The sequence below is a fragment of the Pogona vitticeps genome, chromosome 5, assembly GCF_051106095.1.
Source record: "Pogona vitticeps strain Pit_001003342236 chromosome 5, PviZW2.1, whole genome shotgun sequence".
Taxonomy (NCBI): domain Eukaryota; kingdom Metazoa; phylum Chordata; class Lepidosauria; order Squamata; family Agamidae; genus Pogona; species Pogona vitticeps.
Genome location: NC_135787.1, coordinates 117,249,241 through 117,276,689, shown reverse-complemented (window position 1 = coordinate 117,276,689; position 27,449 = coordinate 117,249,241). Strand labels below are relative to the sequence as shown.

At 40.4% G+C, this 27,449-nt stretch overlaps 1 protein-coding gene across 1 annotated transcript in view; it reads right to left on the bottom strand.

Annotated features, from left to right (window-relative positions):
* Positions 1–27,449, bottom strand: part of CDHR3 (cadherin related family member 3) — a 69,447-nt gene that overhangs the window by 41,046 nt on the left and 952 nt on the right. Inside the window, exon 2 of the mRNA XM_078376801.1 lies at positions 1,331–27,449. Within this exon, the coding sequence (XP_078232927.1) occupies positions 1,331–1,424 (94 nt within the window). The 5' untranslated portion in view covers positions 1,425–27,449. The remainder of the gene's footprint in view (positions 1–1,330) is intronic.

The following is a 27,449-nucleotide window of genomic DNA, read 5'->3' as shown; positions in this document are numbered from 1 at the left end:
CATAGACCAATAGGGGTGCTGGAGTGGCGGAGTCATGAGATATAAGAGACTCAGCAGGAGGAGGGTGAGTTTAGAGAAATTGGAAGATTGAAAGTTGAGGGGTTTTTGGAATTTGGGCAGGAGAGGGGGGGGTTGAGAGTGGATGAAGGAGGATGTTTGTTAAAAGTTAACAACATTACTTGAAGTAACTTCATCTGTAAAAATAAACAACTTGTATTTGGTTCTTTTTAAAATGATACCTTGCATGGACCTCTATTATTAATATTACACAATGTTGATGTAATCAACTGGTGGCAGCTGAAGGACAGGTAGCATGAGCTCTTAGTTTGATGAAACAAGCAGGGGCCACATGGGGATCGTGACAGAAGTCAATGACTGAAATCCAGTAGCAAGTCACCACTGGAGTAGGCCCACTAAATCAATATATGGAGATCTGGCTCACCAAATCCCCACTTGGGTTTTATGAGAAGAAAACTGTGCACCTTGAATGCTTCACAGAAAAGGCAGGATATAAATTTTGATTTGCGGTTTGATCAGATATGACTCATTTTGTTTTTGTTAGCACAAATCTAGCTAGCTAGCTATTTTCAGTTTTGTTTGCTGCTTTTTTCTAGCCAGATAGACTCTCAGGGTACTCTATGATATACTGCTAACACAATACAGTAACAATAAAAATAATAATATAAAAGACAAAGAGCAAAAACCATCCAATCAATCTGAGTATCAAAATAGTCAGGACAAATATGTCAGCCAGTTATTCCCAAAACTTTCTGAATAGAAGTACATTTGGTGTCTTTCTATCAGCTGCAGGTAAGGGAGGTATTAGTTTCTTTTTATAAGGTATTCTCCTGTCTATCTTTCTCCCTGCACCACTTTTTCTTTTTAAATGGTTGAACATATTAACTCTGTAGCCCAAGCAGCCTATCCTCATCATTACTGGCACTATTGCCCCCCATAGTTTACATCCCATGTTCATAGGAAGAACATTACTAGTGTGAAGATTATTAGTGATGCAGTTATGGGCTATGAGACCCAAGCAGGGCACCAGAAAGTCACTGTCTTGATTGAGAGTGGGCAGATACAGGTAGTAACTTGTAGGTACCTGGAGGGCTAGCTAGGATCTCTTTGTCAAGATTCTATATCATCTGATTCAAGGTCAGTTAACAGAGATCAGTTACAGTGTGAATATCTTGAGCACTCCCCTTGTTTTAAGAATTGAAAACATGCAAGGATATAGATCCATGTCTAAACTCAGACTACCAGGAAATTGGAGCTGCTGAGGACAGCCAGTAACCATTGAACTCTGTTATGCATAAAGCTTTGTTCTTACCTGATAGCTCTCCTAGGAAAATGATGAAGGAAAGGCATAGCATGTTCTGTGTCTTCCTTACGAGGTGGTCATCCATGATCAAACAGTCCCTCATATCTTTCCCTCAGTGTGCTCCACCACCATTGATTAATTTCCTCCTTATCAGGCAACAGAAATGACACATCAAACAAAGGTTCTCCTGTATCTAGGGGAGTATCTCAAACATCAGTCTGTTTACTCTCCCACTAATGGTTATCTTGACGTAATCCTTTTCAAAAGTAGTGAAACTCATACAGCAAGAATCAAGGAATGGAAGAAGAATGCATAATCAGGTGGCTGATTATGTTGGCTGCCACCTTTTGACTTTTAAGTAATATGCAGCAAAATAGAATTTATAAGGTAGAAACTAGTCACAACTAGCTAAAATTGCTCAAAAAGACTTAACAATGGAATTTTATGGTATATATCTGCTAAAGCAACCTTTCAAAAGTACCTTTAGGTGCTATTTAATGGATTAATGGATTCATAGGATTAAAGAGAATTTATAATACTGAGGGCTTGATCATATGTGCCAAAAGAACCCTAATTATACTGATTATTTTCATCCCCTTCTTGAATCGATACATTTTTGTGTGTAATCATGTGGTATATATATGCCCCTGGGCTCAATCACGTGTCTGTTAGTTCAATTGGTACATTTCTTGCTATTTATACTTGTTCTGTCAACTCTTCATGCTATCTCATATTAATTGATTAATTTTCCATTGTTTCTGGGGGTCACCGGTGCCCAAAATTTTTCTTTTTTTCCTTTTTAAATAATTTGTAAGTAATATGTTGCTATTTTCTTGTCATTTCCGACTGTTGGTTGATGTGCAACCTGGTGGTATATGTCACCTGTAGTCCTTCCTTTCCACAATTCCTTTCTCCACTTTTCTTCATTTTTCTTCCCATTTTTCCTTTTCTCGTTCTACCCTTTCCCCTTCCCTCCTTTACTCACTCTTCCCCTTTTCCTGATTTCCTTGACTATCTCCCACTCTCAGTTCTTGACTTTCATTTTTCTTTTCCCTTTTGAACAGCATTTTAAAACAACCCTCCCTGAGAGGGGTAAAAAAAATTCAATTGGTCGACCAAATTAATTAATCTTATCTATGCACATCATGTGAGGCATGTGGTGGTGTTGCGGGTTAAACCGCAGAAGCCTCTGTGCTGCAAAGTCAGAAGACCAGCAGTCGTAAGATCAAATCCACGATGGAGTGAGCTCCCGTTGCTTGTCCCAGCTCCTGGCAATCTAGCAGTTCGAAAGCATGTAAAAATGTGAGTAGATAAACAGGTCCCACCACGGTGGGAAGGTAACGGTGTTCCATGTCTAGTCACGCTGGCCACGTCACCACGGAAACTGTCTACGGACAAACGCTGGCTCTACGGCTTGGAAATGGGGATGAGCACCGCCCCCTAGAGTCGGACGCGACTGGACTAAATGTCAAGGGGAACCTTTATCCTTACTTATGCATCATATGAACAAATATTTATAAAATGGTTTAAGTAACAACAGAATGGGGTTCTTTTGGCACATGTGATGGAGCCCTGACATAGGCTGAAATCGTGTTGCTTGGTGCAGTAATCAGTTGCACTTAGAGTAGACTCACAGAATCAATGGGAATGTGATGGGTGAACCCCTCCATAAATTCTATCCAATTCAAAAGGACCTACTCTATGTGTGACTTACTTTAGCATAGTAAGTCATAATTAGAATAGATCCATTTCACTCAATGGAACTTACGGAGGGGTTGACTCATTAAATCCCATTCATTCAATGGACCTACTCTAATGAAATTTACTGCACTAAACAGCAGAATTGTGGCCATTATGTCTATTTTTAAAATGGCATACTAATAGACAATAAACAATATAATATAGTCAGATATCCATATATTATATAGATATTTTTGACATGCTAAATTGATGTTAAGGGAAACCTTTACCTTTACTATTGTGGTAGATTTGAGAACACTGGTAACACCATAATTTTGGGGAGCATAGAATACATTGGATATTCTGCCAAAATGGGCTTAGGCAAGATGTAACAAATACACTTGATTAGGAATGAATGGGAAATGAAAGAAACATAATTTGGGAGGAAAATTGGAACTATATCTCCTTTTCTGGAATGAATTCAGAGGGAGGGCCTAATCACACCTGCCAAAAGAACTCAAGTTATACTGATTATTTCCATACACCTTGTTGTACCAGTACATTTATTTTTGCCGTCATGTTGTATACACACCAGCAGGAGCATTCACATTGTTTTTAACTGTATCAATTCATTTCTTTCTATTTGAATCACTATAGCAGGATACACTGCTCTTTAATTTTCTATTGATTCCTTACATCTCTACTGTTTTTTGGGGCAATCAGACCCCCTTTGTCCTTTAAAAAAAATACCAAAGTTGGTATATTGATACAGAAATATAGCGATATGAGGCTTTTTCCCCTTTCCCCTTCCCTCCTATCTGCGTACTTCTCCCTCTCAGTCCCTCCTCCAGTTGTGCATGGACACTTTGACAAATAGTACAACTGTTTACACTGCATTAGTTCTGCAAACTAATGTGCAGAACAAAATGGTGATGGTGCTGGCTACAGCCATACAGTCGACCTCACATAACTGCTCTCAGGGTCATAAAGCCCTTTCTTACTCCAGGAGCATTGGCTCTCTATGGGCAGCACATTCTACAGATGTGACCTCCTCCATATCCCTGCAGATGTTAAGTCCCTCACAATGGAGTTTGAATAGAATTAAAATCGAACTTCTCTCTCTCTCATCAAAGTAAGATGAGATACTCCCGCAAAAATAAACCCTCCCCAGTATTTCCTTCTGTTCTGTTTCAGATTCTCCTCTCAAAATGAGAAGTATAAAATTTTGACTTTTAGCTCATCTCCTTCACCACACATTTCCATTTGGAGAAAGGGATATAATTTGGTCTACCTCACCAATCTTTTATGGTAACAAACTATATGGTAAATATTATTTAGGAAGTTATTCAGACCATTAGTTCATACAGCTCCATATTGTCTATAATCGCTGGTAGGCAGTGTTATCAGGTCTCAGGACATGGCTCAGGTTTCAGGGAATTGCTGTGCCTCTCCAGGGCTTTGGGTCGGAAGACAAAACTCAGGGCAAGCAGTGCTGAAAGAGCAGAAAGTTTGTTTTCTGTTTTGGAAGTGATTTGAAAGACTGGATAGTCTACACCCCTACACCATTCCCAGCTGGCATCAGAGCATACTGGCTCAGTGTGGAAGCATTTACATGTGTTTTTGCACTTGTGTAATATCAGCATGCCCAAAAGTCAGGATCAGGGGGGGAATGGATTGGGAAAAATCTTGGTGATGCATGCTCTTATTCTGTTTGTGGCAAGGGAGGAATTGAAACAACTTGAGTCAGTTTCCAGGATCAGCTGGCCCACAAGCAGTTTTCGTTCTCTTCCCAGTTGTTGCCTGCCCTGGCTCTGTGACATCTGAAAAGGATGCTGCTGTGATCAGACAGCTGTTGGTCGCAGCAGCATCCTCTTCAGAAGGTCAAGATTCCATTATTAGAGACAACAACTGAAGGGCTAGCAAACATATGTCACCCTGTATGAGCTCCACACAAGTTAAAGCACACATCAATAGGGCTTAAATCTGAGTAAATAAGTGAAGGCTGAGGATGTGATCAACTGATGAGAAAGGTGCATGTCTGATTGCACTAGGAAGGGTTCCTTTGCTGGGAGTGATTTCCCTTAAAAGCAACCCTTCCGTCCCATCAAGGAATTGCTCCAGCCCAGCCTCCCAGAATAGTAATTATACTGTTGCACCAAAAAGATCCAGTTTAGGCATGGATCAAGATGGGGCTGGAGCACTCTTCCCAGTACGTTTTGTACTTGCTGGAAAGTAGCTCGCAATAGACTGTGCAATAAGAGGTCCAAAATCCGAGCTGTATGCCCATGTGATCAAACCTATAGCTTAATTTGACAGCATAAAGTTTTTATAGCTGAGCAGAATTCCAAAACCAATTTAGAAATTTAAAATCTAGACTCCATTCTTTACTGAACGTTAAATCTAAGCATGGGCAGGACAGATGGCAGGACTTGTATATATGAGCCCAGCTAGATAACTATACAAGAGGTCCTGGATACACCTAGGTCTGCCGTTTAGGAAAGTTGAGTGGTTGTTGTTTTTCAATGCCAAACAAACAGCTCTAGGAATATAACTCTTGGCTCCCATTCTTCAGTGTTAACTGATGAAATACAGCTGCCTTCAAACTGCCATGTGTATAAGAGCTGCTTCATAGACGAGTAAAGGTAATACAGGTACATCTAGTTTTTCATGGAGCAGCACTGTTATTTGTATTGCAGTCTTGATGGAACTTGGCAGCCTGAATTATCCCAATAGGTAACAGGTAACTGAGACTTAAAGAGTTCACGTCCTGCTGTTCTTTTGAATGGATGTTCAAAACAGATTGTGAAAATGAAAGGAGAAAAACTGGGTATCAAATTTCTTTGTGTGGAATTCTCCCTGACTGCTAGACTTGATATATGCTCTGAGTAAAGATTTATACTGTTAGTAATTAGATCTAAAATTATCTAGACATATAACGGAATTAAATATAAGAAGCCAACCAAAGTACTTAACGGTTTATTTACTGACTGCTTTATGTACTGCTGTATAATTGCCCAGCCTCTTGAGTTGATGGCATGGGCAAATACACAAATGCCTATTTGAAATGGAAAGAGTTGCTTGAATATTGTTACAGCAACTGCATGGTTTCTGTGTACATAAACGGATACACAAGCTTATCAATAAAATTATGCTCTTCAAGGGATAATAAATAATACATAGTTTGCTTAGTAAAAGTAGTCTTATGCATTAGAACACTGGAATTTTTTTAACTGAAGGAAATAGTGCTGCAGTCATAGCTGTGACCTGGCTAAATAAGTATCTTGTTTTATTCCTACTAGACAAACAAGACCTCCAATGACACCTCATTAATGAGCAGCAACTTGCCACCATGATTTACACAATTTTCCTTATGGAAGTGTACATCAACAATAGGATTCTAGCTGTAGTAAATATACTTTCCGATTTACAGCAGAAATCTTTCTCCCTGACATAATGGTAGAACTTATGGGATGGGATGTTGGTATATGTATTGTAGGAGGCTGTGTTGGGCAGAGACTGAGGAAGGCTTGAATCATCTTGAATCACCCAGGCAATCATCCTTGAATCACCCAGGCAACATGGTCACTGGTAGCTATAGTCCAGAAAAATGACATTTCCAGGTTCTGATGACAGAAATAAATGATAGGGTTAGAGTTGTGCAGAAGCCAAACCTTACAAACCAGTAGGGCAGCTTCTAGGCACCATTATTCTAAAAGAAGACAAGCATTGCTGGAAAACACAATTATACTAGGAAAAACTGAAGCCGTCAAGAAAAGAAGACCAAATGTGAAATGGATTGAATCAACAAAGGAATCCACAGCCTTGAATTTGCAAGAGTTAAGCTGCATTATTAATGATAAGCTCTTTGGTGGAATCACTCATTCACAGGGCTGCCATAAGTGAGAGGCAGTTTGACAGCACATGACAGCACCAGCCGCCTCATTGGATCATTGTAAGAATGAATGAAAGTTAGAAAGGGTGAAAAAAAAATCCAGTACAGTATTAGTTCCAATAGAATCAATCTATTGAAATGAATGGAATTACTTAGTCACAAGTAACATTGATCAAGTTCCATTGATTTCAGTGGGTTAATTTAGTCAAGAGTAATACTGAGGTTAGGTCAAATAATGTATAAAGAAATCATAAGATAAGAAAGCTGGACCAAGACTTTCTGTTGCCTGTGGCAAAGAGAACAATGACATTACTTTTCCATTCCACATGCAAAAGACAACGGGGCGGGGAGCTGATTCTTTCTTTCACTTGGGAGATGGAATGATGTTCTGCTGAAGGAGTACAAGACAGGCCATTCTGTACAAGCGGTCTCTTACCAGAATCTCCTGCTTCAGGCAATTCCTCATTTTCTTTAATGGTAAGTCTAGCCTCAGCTGTATGGCTGGTACTAATAGGATCACTCCTAGACTCCTGTCTCATTGAAGATCCAAGAAATCAAACAGAAACTTAAAACCAGATTATAGATGTTGAAATATCAATAGGGGAATACATTATCTGATCAGGATAAAATAAAGAGAAAATTGAAACGGATGTACTGAAGAGATGCATGAATTCTTCAAAGAAGAATTGTTACAACATGAAGTGGAAGCTACTCTGAAAGCAGCTGAAAGAAATAATTAATCAAGAGTAAAGAAATACTGCTTCAAGACAGAGAAGCTGTATCTAACAAAATGCAAACAAAATATGCCAACAAACACAAAAAATAAAACATTGACTGGAAATGTTCAATATATATTCTGGTCGAAAGAAAGAAGATGCCAAAAAGTGCGCTAACCGTAGGGTCATCGCATTATTTTCACATGCAAGCAAAATGATGTGCTAGATTTTACAGCAAAGATTTTTAGCATACATGGAATGAGAAATGCTAGATACACAAATATATTAGATTCAGATTAGATTCAGATGGAATGAAAATCAGTGAAGCAATAATTTAAGATATGCAGATGACACCATAGTACTAGCAAAAAAGAGCAATGACTGGAAATGACAGCTGATAAAGGCTAAAGAAGGGGGTGTGCAAAAGCAAGAATAAAGATGAACATTAAGAAGACATAAATAATGGCCATAGAAAAATGAGACAACTTTAAGGGTGATAATGAAGAAATAAAAATTGTTAGATTTTCCATACATAAGTTAATTCATAAATCAAAATGGAGACTGCACAGTCATGAAATCCAAAGACAATGGAGATTTTGGAATGACACAAGATGAAGCAATTAGAAGGTATCCTTGTGTAAGGACCTGTTGCTGTTGGAGATCAAGCCAAGATCACACAGGGTGTATTATTCCCAATTATTATGAACACATGTGAAAACTGGGCAATGAAGAAAACTGACACACAAAAATCAATTCATTCAAAATGGGGTTCTGGAGGAGAACTCTATGGGTGCTGTGGATCACCAGAAAGACAAATAAGTAAATTATATATCAAATCCCATTTGAACTATCACCAGAAGCTAAAATGATTAACCTGGAGCTATTACGCTTTGGACATATTATGAGGAGACAAGGTTGGAAAAGAAAATAATGTTAATGAAAATAGAGGGCAGTAGGAAAAGAGGAAGTGCCAACATGATGTAGATTGGTTCAATAAAGGAAATCACAGCCTTTAGTTTGCAAGACTGGCCCTGATAGGGCTTTTTTAAGGTTATGAATTCATACGGTCGTCATACATTGGAATAATTGACAATACATGGGATTTACTTTTAAATAAACACACTTAGGGATAATGTTATTTGTTCACACATGCTATTGCTGTTAATAAAAAATCCCTAAGGTAAAATGGCAGGAAGCCATTCATTGCCCTTAAACATGATTATGATGTATTTATACAAGTAGTTTATCAGAGGACTGGTGGAGCATGTAGATCTGAGACTGTTAATTTCAGCAACAACCTTATAGTAATGGGAACAAGGAAAGATTGCCATCTAGTGGTATAGGGAATTGTTACTATTTATTCAGGGATAAGAGTCCCCTGGACTGCAAGGAGAACAAACCTATCAATTCTAAAGGAAATCAACCCTGAGTGCTCACTGGAAGGACAGATCCTGAAGCTGAGGCTCCTGTACTTTGGCCATCTCATGAGAAGAGAAGGGTCCCTGGAAAAGACCTTGATGTTGGGAAAGTGTGAAGGCAAGAGGAGAAGGGGGCGACAGAGGAAAAGATGGTTGGACAGTGTCATCGAAGCTACCAACATGAAATTGACACAACTATGGGAAGCAGTGGAAGATAGGAAGGCCTGTCGTGCTCTGGTCCATGGGGTCACGAAGAGTCGGACATGACTAAACGACTAAACGAATGAACGAAGAGTCACCAAGCAGCTGACTCTTGCCAACTTTATTAGCAACCCCTTACTGTGACAGTGTTATTGCAGAAAGAGGTTTTATAGAAGGAACTTTGACCACAATATCCTCCTCTTCACCACTTTTACTAAGTAAAAGTAACAAGTGCTTTTCAAGAAAGAGTCCAGCCTCGTTATTCAGGAATGGAGCATTAGTGCTGCAATGGAAATTTCAGCTAAAACTGGTGGCAAAACTTTATTTAATTTTAATGGGTGAAATTTGTTCCATTAAGAGCTTAAAATGGAAAAATATGTGAGGCTATCATTCTGAAACAACTGTGCAACATAATTCTAAGCACCTGCTTGATAAATGACATAGCTTTCTATGCACAAAACTGTTAAAGATCACAACTGGATTCTGAGCCAGTGGTAACTCTCAAAGTACTTTCAAAGGATTTCACAGCCGGGATCCGATGGTTGTTGTAGGTTTTTTGGGCTGTGTTTCTGAAGCTTTTTCTTCCTAACGTTTTGCCAGTCTTGCCAGTCTCTGTGACTGGCGAGACCGGTGAAATGTTAGGAAGAATAACCTTCAGAACACAGCCCAAAAAACTTACAACAACCAATATATCACTGTCTTTGTCAAAAAATGAATGCTTGTTTGGTCCAGATCTCCTGGACCAACTGCATTCAGTTAGTGAGATACCAATTGTCACGTTCCTGCTTGTCTCTTGGTTGTTTCACCAATCACAGGGTACAAGCTATGTGTTGTGTCGCTGCCACCAGTTTACATCAACATTGTTTAATATTAATCGCAGAGGTCCAGGTAATGTGTCAGTTTAAAAAGAACCAAAGAGAAATTGTTTATTATTACAGGTGATGAAGGTATAATCAATTCTTCTTCATACACTCTCAACCGCCAACACCCTCTGTCTCCACCCCCAAATCACCAATCTTCCAATCTAAAAAAACTCTAAAAAAACTCCTCTAATCGCCAATCTAATCTCTCTCCTCCCCCTGCAGAGACTCTTATATCCTGTGACTCCACCTCTCCAGCACTCTCATTGGTCCATGCAGATAGCACATTAATATTCATGACCTGGGCAGATGCCACACCAATTAACAGTGCAATTCTATACAACTCAACTCAGAAGAAAGTCCCATTGAGTTAAATGAGTCTTACTTCTAGGGAAGTAGGTATAGAACTGTAATTTAAATCAAATTAAAACCAACCTGAAAATGTATGTTAATACAATGCCAGTTTATCTTGTGAATGTCCATATTATGTCATTTCTTAAACTGTAAAACATATTATCACTTTAATTCATCTGCAAAACTGATGCATGGAACATTCACCCCTGAGAGTAATAAGTGCAAGTCAAGAGACTGGCAAAAGAGGGGTTAACAAGTTTCAGTTGCCCTGTGAAATTTAGACCTATTGACTTGTGCCAGAGAAAAAAGGGAAAGGAAGAAGAACAAGGGCTCACTAAGTGAGGAGAGAGTTATTATCCAGTGGGAAAGCAATATGCCCAAGGTCACAAAACTCTTTTTTCCTGGTGCATTAATTAAGTGAAAACTGGCTTCAGCTGAATTGAAGGGAGGGAGGAAAGAGCAAGGTGAGAGAAGTTACTTTGAGAAAAGTTACTCCATTTTGGAAGGTTTGGGGTAACTGAGAATATGACTGGGGAAATTCCCTTGAAAGGTCTGGAAAGGTGGATGATGAGTATAAAATTGGCACCAATAATTTAATTACATTGGCTTAGCCTAGATTGGTCAAATGTGCAGAATACATCATGCGGAAGGCTGGACTGGAGGAATCCCAAGCCGGAATTAAGATTGCTGGAAGAAATATCAACAATCTCAGATATGCAGATGATACCACTCTGATGGCAGAAAGTGAGGAGGAATTAAAGAACCTTGTAATGAGGGTGAAAGAGGAGAGTGCAAAAAATGGCCTGAAACTCAACATCAAAAAAACTAAGATCATGGCCACTGGTCCCATCACCTCCTGGGAAATAGAAGGGGAAGATATGGAGGCAGTGACAGATTTTACTTTCTTGGGCTCCATGATCACTGCAGATGGAGACAGCAGCCACGAAATTAAAAGACGCCTGCTTCTGGGGAGGAAAGCGATGACAAACCTTGACAGCATCTTAAAAAGCAGAGACATCACCTTGCCAACAAAAGTCCGAATAGTCAAAGCTATGGTTTTTCCTGTAGTGATGTATGGAAGTGAGAGCTGGACCATAAAGAAAGCAGACCGCCGAAGAATTGATGCCTTTGAACTGTGGTGCTGGAGGAGGCTCTTGAGAGTCCCCTGGATTGCAAGGAGAACAAACCTAACAATTCTAAAGGAAATCAACCCTGAGTGCTCACTGGAAGGGCAGATCCTGAAGCTGAGGCTCCAGTACTTTGGCCATCTCATGAGAAGAGAAGAGTCCCTGGAAAAGACCTTGATGTTAGGAAAGTGTGAAGGCAAGAGGAGAAGGGGACGACAGAGGATGAAATGGCTGGACAGTGTCTGCGAAGCAACCAACATGAAATTGACAGAACTCCGGGAGGCAGTGGAAGACAGGAGAGTCTGGCGTGCTCTGGTCCATGGGGTCACGAAGAGTCGGCCACGACTAAACGACTAAACAACGACGAGCCTAGATTCATTGCCATTTTATATGCCACTTATTTTAACTAACAACAGCAAGAAGAAAGTCACCCCATGAGAAAAGGCAGGGAAGGGAGCTGTGTTGACTCCATGGACTCTGCCCCCACAAATGTAGCACAGCCCCAGCAGAGCTATGGCTGAGGAGAAAGATGTGAAAAGGGGAAGGGTTACCTCCCTTCTGTCCGCCCAACCTTAACCCAACATCTTCCCCTTACGCTGCAGCTGTCCTCAGCTGCTGCCCCCTTATTCATGAGTAAACTTACAAATAAACCAGGTAAACCTATCTTGTGAGTAAACTAGATATACCTTGTTCTGGACCTGTAGCATGATCTCCAGTATGGATGGAAGGATCACTCAAGTGAGAATTAAAATAGATCACACTTCAAATGAGCCTTTTGAGTGCAGACTGGACTGCACCAAGTTTCCCGGTGCGGATCAGCCCATATTCTCTTCCTGGTGCCTTTAACTTTTACTCGCTTTATCGTCTTTCTCAGAGAATTTTGCCTTCTCATGATGTGCCCAAATCCAACTAAGGTAGACCCATTGAAATGAATGGAGCATGTAGTCACCAATTGTGTAAGTCATATTAATTTCTATGGACCGACTCTTGTGATGACTAACCTTGTACATTGGATTTAGTCTGAAAAGTAATGAAATCAAGGGCCTCTCTACACATGATACTGATTGCATAGCTAGAAGCAGTGAAGCCTTAAGAGGAAAAGACAGTCCTGGCTCAAGAGCTAGAGGTTCAAGGGAAATGAGCCGTAAATTGAAAATGATTTGATGGCAGGTTTTTATTACTCAGGTTTGCTTCCATCCACATTTGACCAATTAGGTTGCTTTTGTGTTGCAATTGTTCAGTTGGGCAATAATATGGCATTGTTTGCATGTTTGGTGTTTCAGGTGCAATAGCATTGAAAGATCTGCACATCTGGAGGACTAAGGAAATATAAATTTGCCTTAGGATGTAGTCTGACCTTTATATAGAACTGCTGGATAGCTTAGTGATTTAAGGATCTGGCCAGAGACTGGGAGTTCAGTTCCCCACTGTGCCTCCTTAACAGGGACTGAATGATCCATAGGGTCCTTTACAGCTCTTCAGTTCAAACATTACTATTATTATATCTTATAAAACAGCTTTAAGACTGCACTGTGTCACACATTTAAGCAGATGTTATGTGGTTCTCAATGAAGAATGCTCAAGTTGCAATACTCTGGCACTGAGTGAGAAATGGATGAGATGACATCTGAGGTCTCTTCCAACTCTATGGGCCTGATCACATGAGCCAAAAGAACCCCAGTTATACCTCTTTTGCTATTTTTTTTAGATCATTTCATAAATTTCCAGTCACATGACAAACAGCCATGATTGACTCATTTCCAGGGCAGTGATTTATTTCCAGTTTATTTTCCCCTCACCAGGAGGGTTGTTTTATTTTGTACTGTGATGAATCACTTCATTCCTCATCATTTGAGTCCATGTGAACGTTACTGTCAATTTATTTCCTTTGCAAAGGGGTCAGATTTCTAGGCGCCGTGGCCACTTCATGGCCACTGAGCTTGTACCCACTTTTAAAATAATTATTTTTAAAGTATATAAAAAATAATTATTTTTAAAGTATATAAAAAATCAGATGATGCAGCCATTGTTGCCCACTCTGCTGAAGACCTGCAACAACTCATGAATCATTTCAGCAAGGCCTGCCAAGACTTTGGACTAACAATCAGCCTGAAGAAAACACAAGTCATGGGCCAGGGTGTGGACTCACCTCCTTCTATTACCATCTCCACACAAGAATTGGAGGTTGTTCATGACTTTGTGTACCTTGGCTCAACCATCTCTGACACCCTCTCTCTAGACATCGAGCTGGATAAACGCATTGGGAAAGCAGCTACCATGTTCTCTAGACTCACAAAGAGAGTATGGCTCAATAAGAAACTGACAACACATACCAAGATCCAGGTCTATAGAGCCTGTGTCCTGAGCACACTCCTGTACTGTAGTGAGTCCTGGACACTTTGTGCCCGGCAGGAGAGGAAGCTGAACACCTTCCATATGCGTTGCCTCCGACGGATTTTTGGTATCACCTGGCAGGACAGAGTTCCAAATAGAGTAGTCCTAGAACGAGCTGGAATTTTCAGCATTACTGAAACAGCGACGTCTACGCTGGCTTGGGCACGTTGTGAGAATGGCTGATGGTCGGATTCCAAAGGATCTCCTATATGGAGAATTAGTGCAGGGAAATCGCCCCAGAGGGAGACCACAGCTGTGATACAAGGATATCTGCAAGCGGGATCTGAAGGCCTTAGGAATAGACCTCAACAGATGGGAAACTCTGACATCTGATCGTTCAGCCTGGAGGCAGGCGGTACATCACGGCCTCTCCCAATTTGAAGAGACCCTTGTCCAGCAGGCCGAGGCAAAGAGGAAGTCACAAAGGAAGCAAAGCCAGGGAGCTGGACAGGGGACAGATTGGATTTGTCTTCAGTGTGGAAGAGATTGTAACTCTGGAATTGGCCTCCTCAGCCACACTAGACGCTGTTCCAAGTCCTCCATACAGAGCACGCTACCATAGTCTTTCGAGACTGAAGGATGCCTACTACTACTATAAAAAAATCATCATGAATACTTTGCTCGAAGGATACAGCCTGCTGCCCCACCCTTGCAGGTAAAAGAAGGCATGGGCAGAGACATTTCCTGCTTTGAATTATAAAGAAATTCAAAAAAAAAATCTCTCTTTTTAAACCCTGCTCTTCACCATACTTTGCAAAGGGACTGGGTGAAGGAGGAAAGGGGAAAGACGAGGCCCTCTCTTTTGCATTGTTGATGTATCACTTTTGTTATTTTTTTTAAAAAAAGCACATGGGGGTGATAGTCCTAAGAAACAGTACAGAAAATGAACTGATAACAAAATCAAGAACAGTGTATAATGGTTCAAATAGAAAGAAATTAATCAATATAGTTTAAAAACAGTGGGAACGTTTGCACCAATCTATATACTGCATGACTGCGAAAATAAATGTATCAGTACAACAGAGGGATGAAATGAATCGGTATAACTGGGGTTCTTTTAGTAGGTGTGATTAGGCCCATATGCTTCAGTTGGATCCAGAAGTGCTATGACAGTAATGGAAGGGGTCTGGTCGACTTTAAATTAAACTAGAACTAAATCTGAATGTATTATTCTGCTTTTGCAATAATTCAACCAACCATTTCTGTAAGTTTTTGCACAAGCTCTTCATTAATTTGTACATGTTTGCAAAACAGTGCAGGGCAATATTTTCCTTCCTTCATAGTTCTTCAGTTCCAAGATTACAGCTTAAAATTTAAAAACATTATGTAGAAGCAATCCACTGCAATCTGTGGGTGTAGCATATCATTAAAAACAGCACAAACTGTTCCTTTTTTTAAAAAAAAGCCCTGTCTTGAGGCTCATGTTGACAAACATGCTTGTCTCCACTTCACATGCTGAATTGCAGTGCAATTGCATCTAGTCAGTATTAAATCCAGTTGGTGTTCATCGGACTTAATCCCATTCAAGTGTATACATAAATATTTTGCTCCAACTTCCTGATTAATATTGTCTGCATTACTGTAGTCTTTTTTTGCATGCATAAATGCTCCCTCTTTCTGTGCTTTATTTTTAAAAAATTGGATCAAAGCTGCAAAACATATTCAGGGACAGAAGTAATACAAAGGAATATGATGTCAACCCACCCCCATTAATCAATGTTGTCCACAATCTGCCTCCCAACTACAGAGCCAGTTTACCTTGGTCTCAACCATGGAAAGGAACTATCTGACAACAATATGCCAAATGAAGGCCAGATTGTAATACTGTTTGTTTTTAGAATGTCTAAAAATGTACCCGTTTCCATGCAGTAACAGCAATCCAAAAACAGATAGACATCCTAAATTACTTTTGAAAGAAAATACATTTTCATGTTTTGTTATTTGCTGTTTTGTCATGAAGTTTGTGTAGATGTAAATGTCCTCATCACTTAATTCTGGTTAAGCTTTGGCTCATTTGACTTTGATCAACCCCACCCACCATGGGTGGTGGTAAGGAATTATGGGAGTTGTAATCCAACTGTCTTGGAGGACTACATGTTCACCACCCACAGGTTAAGAGATGGGTACTCTGCAAGAGAACTAGGGACTGGCTTCCCCTCCAGCCAGAATTGCTCCTCTGCCTTTCCTTAGTGGTCTTGACCAGATTTAGCACTACTTAGGGTACAGTCACACCCAAATATACCCTGAGGTTTTTGCCAGGTTACCTCTGATGTAATTTCCATTGCCTATCTGACATACAGCTAATCATGAGTAAACCCAGGCTTTTTCACAGGAATTTGTTGATTTTTTTGGTTCAGCTAGTAGGTGCTAATGTTTTTTGGTAACAATTCTGCTTGCATTACTTTTCCCCCCAGTTTCTGGCACGTGTGATTGCTGATATCAGTCCAAACCTCTGTCTGACTGAAGGAGAGACAGCATAAACAGAGAAAGAACAGAGTGAGCCTCACGAATAGAAACACCAGAGCGAGCGAGCGAGCGAAAGAGAGAGATAAGAGGGAGAGAAATAATTGAACGGGAGGAAGTGATTATAGGAGAAAGAGAAGTAATGGGATCAAAAGAAGGAGGAAGGAAAGTTGAAATCTGCCTAGTAGAGGAGAGAGAAAGAGAAAAGAAAAGGAGGAGGAGTTAATTATAACAGTATGGGAGGAAGATATAAAAGATCAGGAGAGGAAGAGAGGTTTTAGTATACCAGAAATAGAGATAAGGAGAGGGAAGGAGGAAGACAGGGTGATAAAAAGAGATGAGTACTCATATGAGACTACACACGGGTTGTTGAAAGATTTCCTGAATTTGAAAGTGGGCAGACTATTACCAGATCCAGAATTAAGAAAGGAAAGAGAATTAATAACAGAAGTCTTAGAATGGACAGTAGTAGTCTTTCCCCAAGGGCAAGGACATGGAAAGAAGGTGATCAGACTGGACCAGTCATTCAATCAACCATCGATGGAAGGAGACTGGGCCAGGCATCCATGTTGTGGGATGATATGCACAGTGAGGTGTGCTCTGTTGAGGAAGCCTACGGACCGGGAGCGGTTTGGTCCAGCCCCCCAGTGAGTTTTTGACATCTACGATCAGAGTTCTCGTCGTTGCGTGATGGACAGTTGCCTAATTTGAGCTGTTTTGAGCCTATTGAAGTAGTTGTGGAATCGCCAAATGTTAATGTAAATAAAGTTGTTAATGTTTCAAAAGAGCCTCAGTCATCGTTTCCCGCCAAAAGAGAGGAACTGCTCAAAATTTCAAATGATCCCCATCACACTGACATACTTTGATTTGGATTCCTGCACTGAGCAGTGGGTTGGATTCGATGGCAACAGACTGTCAAACTGCTCTTATCTGACATAGCGCTAAATTGAACAAACATAGTAAAAAAAAAAATCAGAGGAGAGATGCTCACTTAAGGATATACCAGTACAGTAGAAACCTAAAGTGAGCACCTCTTGTCTCTCCTCCATTTTTTTTATTATGTATACCCAATTAGCACTATGTCAGGTAACAACTGTGGTTTCATAAGTTATCAGTTTGGTGCTATGTCATTTGCCAGTTTCTTTTAAGATGCAGGGAAGAGGTTGGTGTTCGTGACAGAAGAGGGTTGGGCAATCTGCAGTCCCAGAGAGAATATTTTAAGATGGGGCTCTTCCTTCGAAGAGGCTCTTTATCCAACTACCATCCACTGTATCTGACAACATGATGGAGGAACCTTGAGAAGAATCTCTGATTAGTAATCCCAAAGTACAGGCAGACACATGTGAAGTCAGACAGTCGTTGAGCTTTGAAAACTGGCAACCCTTCATAGCTGTAGATAAACAGGTGAACAAATTGGTTCTCCAGATGTTGCTGGACTGCAGCTCCCATCAGCCCTAGACAGCATATCCAATAGTGGGGAACATTGGGTGATGTATCCCAACATCATCAGGAAAGGTCCATTTTCCTTACCCTAGATCTACATCTTGATAATCCTTAATGGACCACTGTGAAACCAGTGAGTAGAAGTATCCCCAAACTCCATATCACACATATAATGTAGGGGGCATCTCCTCCTCTGCCATTATGCTGCTGTGGGTTCCACTTTTTCTTGGATGTTGAAGAACCACTACCTCCACCCTCTGCAATTCCCATCAATGTATATCAGTGTGGAGGCAATGTTTTGGTTCAGATTGCAGGAGAGCTTAAGCCTGTGTTTTCACACTGTAAAACAGCTTTCATTTCTGTCTTTCCCTTAGCTTTACAAAAAGCAGGAGAACAAAGTAATGGTATGTACTTTACAATGTGTACTTTGCTCTGGTTTTAAGGAGACATTAAATAATCTATCTGTAAAATTGCATCTGTGCCCTTCATATGCATCAGAACAGGAGACTGCGGGGGGCGGGGGGAGGCAGAGCCACAAGACTGTTTCTTTGAGTCTCTTGCAGAGTGAGACAGGTGTCAAGAACAGTTGAGTGTCTGCCCTTTGTTCCTTTGCCGTCATTCTTACTGAATTCACTGAAAAGCTACAGGCAGAAAACAGCATCCAATTTTGAGAAGGTAAATTCTCTCCAGTCTGCCATGCCCAAAGGCAAAACTAAAATCACTGAACAGCACATGCTTATTAGAATGCTACAGCTGTAGTGCACAGCCCGAGCAGGGACTCCATGCAGTGTTAACTCATTTTAATATGGCAGCGATTAAGTTTTGCACTGCTTGGAAAAGAAAAAGGCAGAGCATCTCTGTCAGGCTCTAGCTGACCTCAGCTTCAACTAAACCTGAAATGGCTGTATGTGACTGCAATATTTAACTGTATGCTCTCAAGAAACATCTTATGTTTGACAAGAGATTTGTTTTAGGACTACTTTGGAAATCATTATCCGTTTTAACAAGGTAAATGCGGGTATTGGTCTGGTTTGAGGCACCGAGCTAATAATAACAGTATTTCTGTAAAGGAAGGCATCTGAAGAAGTCAGGTACAGAAGCTTAAGCCAAATAAAACTCGTTAGCCTTCAGGGCACCATAATGTTCTTTTTTTTTTAAATTGCAACTAACATGACTACCTATTTGCAAAATTTGTAAGGGATGTATTTCTTTACTCCATCAAATATGAGTTATTTCTTTGGATTAATTCCCAGGATCCTGTGGAATTCTGGGAGTTATAGTCAGAGAGATTAATTTTTCCCATCTGTACACATAGCATATATTTAAACATTGGAATTTGTTACCTCCAAGGTACCACCAACATGGCTTTGGCAAATAGACTAGCAAAGCTTGAAATTACTACTTACAAATAGCAACAACTACTTACACATGGCTATTTAAGGTACCATTAATATCTTCCTCCCTCAAAAATTAATATATGACTCAATTAAATTACAAGTGTGTGGTATACCTAACTTTAGATGCTGTTATAATTGTAGGAGTGAGGCCTTACTAAATGGCAGAGGGAAGATATCACACAAATCAGGCACTAGCTTGTGATTGTGTTCAGGATGTTGAGGGGACAGTGAGGTAACATGAAGAAAGTGTGTTTTGCACTCCAGGACAGCAGCTCATAGCATTCAGTTTTTCCCTCCTTAGAAAGCTATTACCCTAGAGGCTGACTGTGTGGGCATTAAGCCCGCTGTTTTGTGCATTGGAGGGATGGGCTGTTTCGCTCTTCGCTGGAGTGAACTAAACAGTCCCCAGAGCTGTCCTACCTGCACCTTTCTGCCCTTGTCAGGGGCTTCTTGTTCTTTGGGGGTGAGTACGGTTGTTCTCTTTTGGTTCATTCCAGCATGTGTGAATTGCTGGGAAATAACCAAAAGCTTTCCTCCTTTGAGTTGCCAATATTATAAAATGACTTAATAAGAGAGCCACTCCAGGACACTGGCTAATTAAACACTTCCTCTGCTCCTCAGCAGAGGGGCAGAGGAAGTTAAGTGGTCTTTTTAAAGCTCTAGTAGAGCAGTGAAAATGTACATCACTTACATTAAAAAGCAAACAAACAAATTCTTTTCTCTTCCCTACTTTAACGGGCTGGCTGAGAAACTGTCAAGGGCCAAATCCACTGCCTTTAAGACAATGGAAAGAACTGTATTAAGACATAAATTAGATATGTGGGGAACTGGAACACAAAAGTTCTGTTGTGTTCTTATTCCATTTGTGGACTCCTTTTAGGTTGGACACTGTGTGAAGAAGGGAAAAAAAGGCTTGACCTGGGAGACCTTGATCTGATCCAGCATGGTTTTTTCTGTGTGCTTCAAGATGAAGGCAACAAGCAGACAGATTTATTTTTTAAGTGTCTGCTGCATAAGATATGCATGCATGCTTACCTCAGTCTACAACTCATGTAGGTTTAGCCATGTTTCAGAAGCTTGATCAAGCACAAGCTACAGCTGTGGGGATGACATATTTTCACCACTGTGTTTTTGGCAAAAAATGTTTCAACAACAACAACAAAATACCAGAACACTGAGTTGGCTGAAGACTTAGTCATATTCAGAAAAAATGTCCTGACAATAAGGCATAAGTTAGTCACTAAGCAAATTTCCATATATTTAAATGTGTCTGCTCTAAGTACACTTAAGTCAGGATCCAATCTATTATTTCATAGTTTTAAGTTATGTGATATAACAAACTGTTTACTAAAAACATGTATGTTATAATATACTGTATGCCATCAAATCAGAACCAAATTAGACCATAATGGGTGTCACTCACACCCAGTTCCTCTGTTTGTTTTTCTACACACCCAGGTTCCCTTTTGAGCACAACATATACTTTCCACCCTTTTTCGCTGCCACCAGAGGATATGTTCCTCACTGTAGCAAATATGACTATTAGATAGGTGCTGTCAAATATAACAATGTTTATTTATGGGTTTGTAAGTAAATCACATAAAGAAAATCATGGATGGTCTTTTATTATTCATTCAATAAACGTTGCTTTGATTACATTTATGTTTGCTCATGTAGATTCACTTTAATCAAGGTATTACTATATTCCTCTATTTCTTAGCACTTTTAACTCTTTCCAATCTTAACCACATAACTTTCTAAGGCTTATCCTATTCCTATCTTTTCAATCTCTTTCTCTTTCTCTCTGTTACTCTTCTCTCTAACACAACCACAGCCCTAACTGCCTAAACTGTCTTTCTTTCTCCTTTTGTTTCCTTGGTTCCGCCCCTTCTGTCATGTCATAGGTTCCCATATCAGAGCTCTGACCTGACTGACAGGAGTGTTCTGAGAGCTGTCCATCACAATAGGGCTTGTAAAATGAGAAAGATATTTAAGGAGTAGTTTTTTTCTTTCAGTTCCACAACCCCCAATGAGCTTCCATGGCTAAACAAGGATTCAAACTCAGGTATAAATCACTGTGACCCGATCCATCTCCTCCATGTACGGGCACAGCTAATGCATTAGTGAAATCTGAGCAAAAGCGCTTATTACCATAGAAGACATCTGCTCTTTCAGGAACACAGCAGGCTTCAAAAGCACCCATAAAGTGTAAAAGTGGTCCTTCACATGAGGAGTCTCGTACTAAACAGCTTGTTCCTGCAAGCGTGACTGCATTGGCTTTAAGGCTTGTCCAAGAGATGGGTCTCAGTGGGGAGACAGGTGGATGCAGAAACAGGACAGCGGCAGGTAAGAGCGCAGTGATAGGAGAGGAAAAAGAGCTTTCATCAGGTGTTTAATTTAGTAGGTGGAGCTCAAGATTAGGGAATGGAACATGAAAGGAAGGGCTTCAGAAAGAAAGAGAAAACATGCAAGGGAAAGTCAGGGAAATTAATGAGTTAGCAACAAATGTTGTGGTTTGAAACTAAAATGAAATCATTCAGAGGGAATCCTAACATTAATGATGGAACGAATGTAGAAGGGAAACCAAATTAGTTACCATCTAAATTTTGTATAGTAACAGTTATGTGCTAGTTGCTTTGAAAACCATAACTATGAGATAAGTCATAAATATGATGCATGTATACTTACAGGTTCTACTTCCATCAGCGTGGAAGGGAAACAATAAGAGGAGAATTGGACACATCCAATTAAACTCATTAAAACAGAACAATCGCTCCCAAGAGAGGCAACATAAGCAGCTCCATGGTGTGTTCTGCCTATGCAGGAGGACAGCTTTCACAAGGCAGCTGCTGTGCTACTGCTATAACTGAAGAAACATTTATAAAATACAATTTCAAGTTATGTAAATTCCTATTTTTAAAAAAATAATATCTATAAACCTGTTGCACATATACCTTTGGGTAACTTCAAAACAATCTCCTGATGCAATAGCAACAGAATTTGCCACAAATATTTTAGTTTCCACTCCTCAAAGCTAATAATTCCTGCTGTTCATAAGTAAACTCTCACTAAACCATCTTAATCTGTGGGCCCCAATTAATCTCTCTCTCTCTCTCTCTCTCTCTCTCTCTCTCTCACACACACACACACACACACACACACACACACACACACACACACACACACACACACACACACACACACACACACACTCTGACACTGCCAACTATTTCGTCCTCTGTCGTCTCCTTCTCCTCTTGCCCTCACACTTACCCAACATCAGGGTCTTTTCCAGGGTGTCTTTTCCCGGGAAAAGACAAGCATCAGAATTAGCTGAAACTAAATCAGAGATCACTTCTACTTAGCAGATAGTATAGCAAGACCAGAGCTCACCAAGTTGAGCCCTGGAACTTTCTGATTAGTAGTAACTATGCAATTGTACTCGTACTGTACTCAGGATCCTCTGAGTTTAGTTGCAATCTTCATAGTACAGTAGGTGGGTGTGAAAAGGATTTTTCCCCCAAGATCTGTTGCAAGCTATCTCTGCCACAATGTAAAATATTTGAGACTGATTTAGACCTGAATGAGCAGTTAACAGTCATTAACTTTATAAAATAAGTGCTCCTCATTTGTTGATCCATTTTTTGGATATTGGGGGGGAGGGTGTTGCCACTCAGAATGCAATGATAACCATTCACACCTTAAAATTTCACACAATACCACTGCTACTTAGAAAGAATCATAGAGATGTAAGTTTGGCCTTTGAGTTCAAAACGAAGCAGGGCAAAGGCTAATAGAGTTTTGTCAAGAGAACAAGCTGGTCATCATAAACACTCTTTTTCAAGAACACAAGAGGCGACTCTGCACGTGGACATCACCAAATCGGCAATACCGAAATCAGATTGATTATGTTCTCTGCAGCCAAAGATGGAGAAGCTCTATATAGTCAGCAAAAACAAGACCTGGAGATGATTGTGGCTCTGATCATCTCATAGCAAAATTAAAGCTTCAGCTGAAGAGAGTAGGAAAAACCAATGGGCCAGTCTGTTATAACCTAAACCAAATCCCTTATGAATACACAGTGGAAGCAAAGAACAGATTTAAGGAATTCAATTTGGTGGACAGAGTGCCTAAGAACTATGAATGGAGGCCCGTAACATTGTAAAAGGAGGCAGCAAAAAAACCATTCCAAAGAAAAGGAAATGCAAGAAAGCAAAATGGCTGTCCAACAAGGCCTTACAAACAGCAAAGAAGAGAAGGGAAACAAAATGCAAGGGAGATAGGGAAAGTTACAGAAAATGGAATGCATACTTCCAAAGAATAGCAAGGAGAGACAAGGGGGCCTTCTTAAATGAACAGTGCAAAGAAATAGAGGAAGATAATAGGAATGGAAAAACCAGAGATCTGTTCAGGAAAACTGGAGATATTAAAGGAACATTTTGTGTAAAAAATGGACATGATAAAGGACACAAATGGTAGGGACCTAACAGAAGCAGAAGACATCAAGAAGAGGTGGCAAGAATACACAGAGGATTTATACCAGGAAGATCTGGACATCCCGGACAACCCAGATAGTGTGGTTGCTGACCCTAAACCAGACATCTTGGAGAGTGAAGTCAAGTGGGCCTTAGAAAGCATGGCTAACAACAAGGCCAGTGGAGGTGATGGCAGTCCAGTTGAACTATTTAAAATTTTAAAAGATGATGCTGTTAAGGTGCTCAATTTAATATGCCAGCAAGTTTGGAAAACTCAGCAGTGGCCAGAGGACTGGAAAAGATCAGTCTACATCCCAATCCCAAAGAAGGGTAGTGCCAAAGAATGCTCCAACTACCGTACAATTGCACTCATTTCACACGCTAACAAGGTTATGCTCAAAATCCTACAAGGTAGGCTTCAGCAGTATGTGGACCGGGAAAGCCCAGAAGTGCAAGCTGGATTTTGAAGGGGCAGAGGAACTAGAGACCAAATTGCTAACATGTGCTGGATTATGGAGAAAGCCAGAAAGTTCCAGAAAAACATCTACTTCTGCTTCATTGACTATGCAAAAGCCTTTGTGTGGACCACAGCAAACTATGGGAAGTCCTTAAAGAAATGGGAGTGCCTGACTACCTTATCTATCTCCTGAGAAACCTATATGTGGGACAGGAAGCAACAGTTAGAACTGGATATGGAACAACTGATTAGTTCAAAATTGGGAAAGGAGTACGACAAGGCTGTATATTGTCCCCCAGCTTATTTAACTTATATGCAAAATACATCATGCAAAAGGCAGGACAGGATGAATCCCAAGGCAGAATTAAGATTGCCGAGTGAAATATCAACAACCTCAGATATGCAGATGATACCACTCTGATGGCAGAAAGTGAGGCGGAATTAAAGAACCTCTTAATGAGGGTGAAAGAGGAGAGCGCAAAAAATGGTCTGAAGCTCAACATCAAAAAACTGGTCATATCACCTCCTGGCAAATAGAAGGGGAAGATATGGAGGCAGTGATGGATTTTACCTTCTTAGGCTCCATGATCACTGCAGATAGTAACAGCAGCCATGAAATTAAAAGACACCCGCTTCTTAGTAGGAAAGCGATGACAAACCTAGACTGCATCTTAAAAAGCAGAGACATTACCTTGCCGACAAAAGTCAACATAGTCAAAGCTATGGTTTTTCCTGTCGTGATGTATGGAAGTGAGAGCTGGACCATAAAGAAGGCTGACAGCCAAAGAATTGATGCTTTTGAATTGTGGTGCTCGAGGAGGCTCTTGAGAGTCCCCTGGACTGCAAGGAGAACAAACGTATCCATTTTGAAGGAAATCAACCCTGAGTGCTCACTGGAAGGACAGATCCTGAAGCTGAGGCTCTAATACTTTGGCCACCTCATGAGAACAGAAGACTCCCTGGAAAAGACCCTGATGTCAGGAAAGTGTGAAGGCAAGAGGAGAAGGGGACGACAAAGGACGAGATGTTTGGACATTGTCATCGAATCTACCAACATGAATTTAACCCAACTCCAGGAGGCAGTAGAAGAGAGGAGGGCCTGGTTTGCTCTGGTCCATGGGGTCACGAAGATCTGGACACGACTTAACGACTAAACAAAAAAATGTATGTATGTATGTATGTATGTATGTATGTATGTATGTATGTATGTATGTATGTATGTATGTATGTATGTATGTATGTATGTATGTATGTATGTATGTATGTATGTATGTATGTATGTATGTATGTATGGCTTTATATGTTTAGGCACCACTTACGACTAAAAACAACAAAAAACGCAGTGTGATTACATAGCAGAGGCCTTGTCTAGGGAAATTTACTAGAGGTCCAGATGCCATCCTTTTCCATTTGCAATCCTTCTGTGTTTTCCCCTGCTTTCGCTATTTTTAAATTTTTATTTATTTCATTTGATATATTGGGGAAAATGCAGAATAGGACTGGGGCAAGAGATATCCATGTCTAAGTTCTTACAGGGTCATTATAGATGTATAGAAGCTGAAATTATGCTATTCTCTCTTCCGATGGTGCACTATTGTGCAGATCTCTGTCTGCAAGGTATCTTTGACTCTGCCCCATGAAATTTACTAGATGATTTTTTTCCTCAGCCCAGTGTATCTCTCTGGGTTTTGCAAGGATAAAATGGGAAGAAGAGAACCATGTGTTCTAGGTTGACCTTATTGGAGGAAATGTGGGACGTAAATATAACCAACTAATACATAAGTATCCACAATATGCTTCTTAAGAGTTAGTGGTAGAACCCCAATGAACTATGCCATCATGTGGTCAGATGCTGTTTAGCTGCTGTCTGCAAGAGCCATTTTCTTAGAAACTCATAAGAAACAAAGAAAAGAAGGGAAAGGAGGAGCAAAAGAGTATTGGATGCATTATGTACATTTCCATATATGCGTAGGTGGCCTTAATGCATTTGTTTAATGTTGCATACTCTCTGGTTGTGTATTTGACGAAAGTTGTAAATAATAAAAATGAAAATGAGGTGAGGATTCTCCTTTTCTATTTTGTCAGTACACAGCCTTCCCATCTGGCAGGCATTTTTTCTGCTGGTCTGGTAGTTTTGCTTGAATTAATTAATTTGCTACAGCCTGGCCAATTATTGTGGCAATTGCCAAAAGTGTCAATCATATCACCAGCATGAAACATGCATAGGATTCCATATATAGGGTTAGGCCAATATTTACAGGGCTCGTTCTTAAGTCATATGTCCTCTGTATCTTAGGAGGAGTGATGATTGCCTTTGAAGCTATACAGTATTAGCATTGCCAGCAAGGGTGGCCTGAGTGGTAGTGGGATGAAGGACCGATAAATGGTGTGTTCTGGGGGAGCTGATAGCCATGGCCATGCGTGGGCACCTGAAGCTCTGTACGCTGATGCCTTCTCCATAGCAACCTGACTGGTTCTACTATGGAGAAAGGGGATGGGTGTGAATGGCTTAGTTTGAGGATGGATCGCTCTCCATTTCAGACTCTCTGGGATTTGAGATCATTAAAGAAAGCTTTTTTCTCATACTCACTGCCCTAACAGGCAGACACAGGAGAGGGTCTTTTCAGTGGCTGCTCCCTCAGGCTTTGAAACTTACTCCCATAAGAGGCCTGGCTGGTGGTGCCTTTTCCTGATATCCCTCTGCAACAGGGAAAGGCCTTTCTTTTCGGGCAGGTCTTTAATGTGTAAACTACTACTGAAAAGGGATTCTATGGGTGGGTTGCTTTTATCTTTTTAAATGTGTTTTTAAATTGTTTTAAAGGGATTCTATTTATTACCTTTTAATAATCAACATATTTTAGTAGTGTGGTTTATTATATTTTAATTGCTTTAATATTAATGTTTTTAAATCATTTGTAAGCCCTCTTGGGCCCCTCTACAAGGAGAAAGAAAAGGTAATAATGAAATAACTAAAGAAATAACTCCCCGAAGACAGGAAGACCCAATTCCTTGCATGGTTTTGGCTACACTGTCTGCAAAGTTGTGTTTTCATTCTTGAGCACCATGTAGGTCAGGCTTGCACAATGCTTTGATGAGGAACAACCATTTTTGCAGCTTTATGGCTACGAAGGATGTGTTAGCTTCACTTTCAAACCAGGGTTCAGTGAGATATATCTGATGTGCTCATTCTTGACTTCTGCTGCTTTGCTGAGTATTTTCTCCTCCACACCGGATCTGTTCATTCACACCAC